This window comes from Carlito syrichta, unplaced genomic scaffold (assembly GCF_000164805.1).
Source record: "Carlito syrichta isolate Samal-C Ts95f unplaced genomic scaffold, Tarsius_syrichta-2.0.1 Scaffold316420, whole genome shotgun sequence".
Classification (NCBI taxonomy): Eukaryota; Metazoa; Chordata; class Mammalia; order Primates; family Tarsiidae; genus Carlito; species Carlito syrichta.
Genome location: NW_007260516.1, coordinates 468,498 through 470,522, shown reverse-complemented (window position 1 = coordinate 470,522; position 2,025 = coordinate 468,498). Strand labels below are relative to the sequence as shown.

Here is a 2,025-nt window from a genome sequence, read left to right as displayed (position 1 = left end):
TAGAAGCTGGTAAATGCTTAGCCTGTTTGGGATTGGTCTTGACATTTTAATTAGAATCCATAATACTGCTGGGCATGGTGGCTCAAGCCTATAATCCCAGCACTTAGGGAGGTGGAAGCAAGAGGATTGCCTGAGCCCAGGGGTTGGAGACCAGCCTGGGCAACGTGGCAAGACCTTGTCTTTACAATAAGTAAAAAAATCAGCCGGGCATGGTGGTGCACGCCTGTAGTTCTTGCTACTTGGAAGGCTGAGGTAGAAGGATCACCTGAGCCCAAGGCTGTGGTGGCTGTAAGCGCGCTATTCCGACTCAAAAAAATTAAAAAAAACAAACAAAACAGAATCCATGATACTTAAATATTTCTTACTTAAATGAACTACTGTAGTTATACTGTTTTCTCATATAATTAGAGTATAAAATAATGCCACTTTCTGTTCAGTCCCAGAAATCCTGGATCGAAGGAGTATTTGACAAGAGAGAATGTAACAAAGTCATACCCAGCACAAAAGATCATCACAGGTAAGAGTTTTAATCACATTTTTCTTTTTAAAGCAACACTTCTTGGAGAAATGTTTATGGAAACTTAGAGATATCATTTTAGAGGATTTGATAATATATATGAAGTTGGTGTTTTCAATATTTGTTTCTTTTACTTTATAAAAGTAATGCATGATTATTATAGAAGATCTGGTTAAAAAGGACCAATTTTGTCCTTTTTTGCAAAGTGAGGTACAATTGTCAATTTTGTCTTCACTCTAAACCCAGTGCCTCTCACAAAGTAAGCTCCTGATAAACGTCTGTTTAATGAGTTAATGAAGTATAAAGAAGAAAGTTAATCATAGTAACATCACTGTTAATACTGTGATGGATTTCAATCCACCTGATATGCCTGTTTCTTTTGAGGGAAGGATAGACAGTGTTGTGTCTATTTCACTGGGTGTGTCTAAATAATTTATAACTTCTGAATATTGAGTATTCAAAATATTGTGAATGTCCTCTATCCCCACTGAAAGTATCTGGGAAACATGGTGATTGGGATATTTTGGGCCACTGTGCTCAGATTATACAAACAGGTAATTTTAGTCCCATTTTCCTCCCAGAGGCTTCTGTTTGAGCAGATAATGGGCACCAGAATGGAATGATTTGAGTTTGACTACTGAGTTCTTGACAACCCTCTGGAAGCTCTACTTGTAGAACAAAGTTCAAAAAGGCAACCAGTGAAAGACAGGGGAAGAAAGGGCTATGGAAAATTCCTCAGGGTAATCAGGCCCATCGAATTAAGATTGAATGACATTGTCCTTGGGGACAAGAATTAAAAGGAAAATAGAAGAGCAATATTTTGTTTTTAGATTCCTTCAAGCAATTGGCCTTATATTCGTTTCAAGTTTAGAAATCACAACTATGTGCTTATGAAAGGTAGCACAGTGAAGTTTTTGAAATTCTAGTTCTTTTGGGTATGACTGAAATAGTGTTCCTTGTCTTATGTTAAACATTTACTAGTCCCACCCTCGTTGAATTACCTGTGATTTTAAAGGCCTGTGATTGGAAATTCTCATTTTAACAGCGTACAAAATGTTTACAGGATGCCAAGGTAAACATCATCTTTTACAATGTCTTGTAATGTGATGGTGGCTGCAATGCCATGCAAGTTGAGTTCAGGTGGCTCCTTTTGCATCTGTAAATGGAAAATCATCTTCACAATAAACTTGAACCTTAAAAAGGGATGAAATTACTAAGTCCATTATTAGCCCAAAGACAAAAAAAATATTCATGATCATAATTATATGAATGGTCCAAGGCAACCTATATTTTATGTAGCTAAAACAAGGTCTCTTTTGATTTATTGTAGAGATAAGGGCTCACCAAGTTGTCCAGGCTGGTCTCGCACTCGTGGGTTCAGGCAATCCTTTCACCTCGATATCCCAAAATGCTGGGATTATAGGCGTGAGCCACTGTACCTGGCCTTCTTTTTTTTTTTTGAGTTGGAGTCTCACTCTTACCCAGACTGGAGTGCAGTGGCCACTCCC

General features: G+C 37.9%; 1 protein-coding gene across 1 annotated transcript in view; it reads left to right on the top strand.

The window, feature by feature from the left end:
• Positions 1-419: 419 nt before the first annotated feature.
• The window catches only part of TRPM6 (transient receptor potential cation channel subfamily M member 6), a 156,527-nt gene continuing 154,921 nt past the window's right edge, over positions 420-2,025 (top strand). Inside the window, exon 1 of the mRNA XM_008074369.1 lies at positions 420-517. Within this exon, the coding sequence (XP_008072560.1) occupies positions 420-517 (98 nt within the window). The remainder of the gene's footprint in view (positions 518-2,025) is intronic.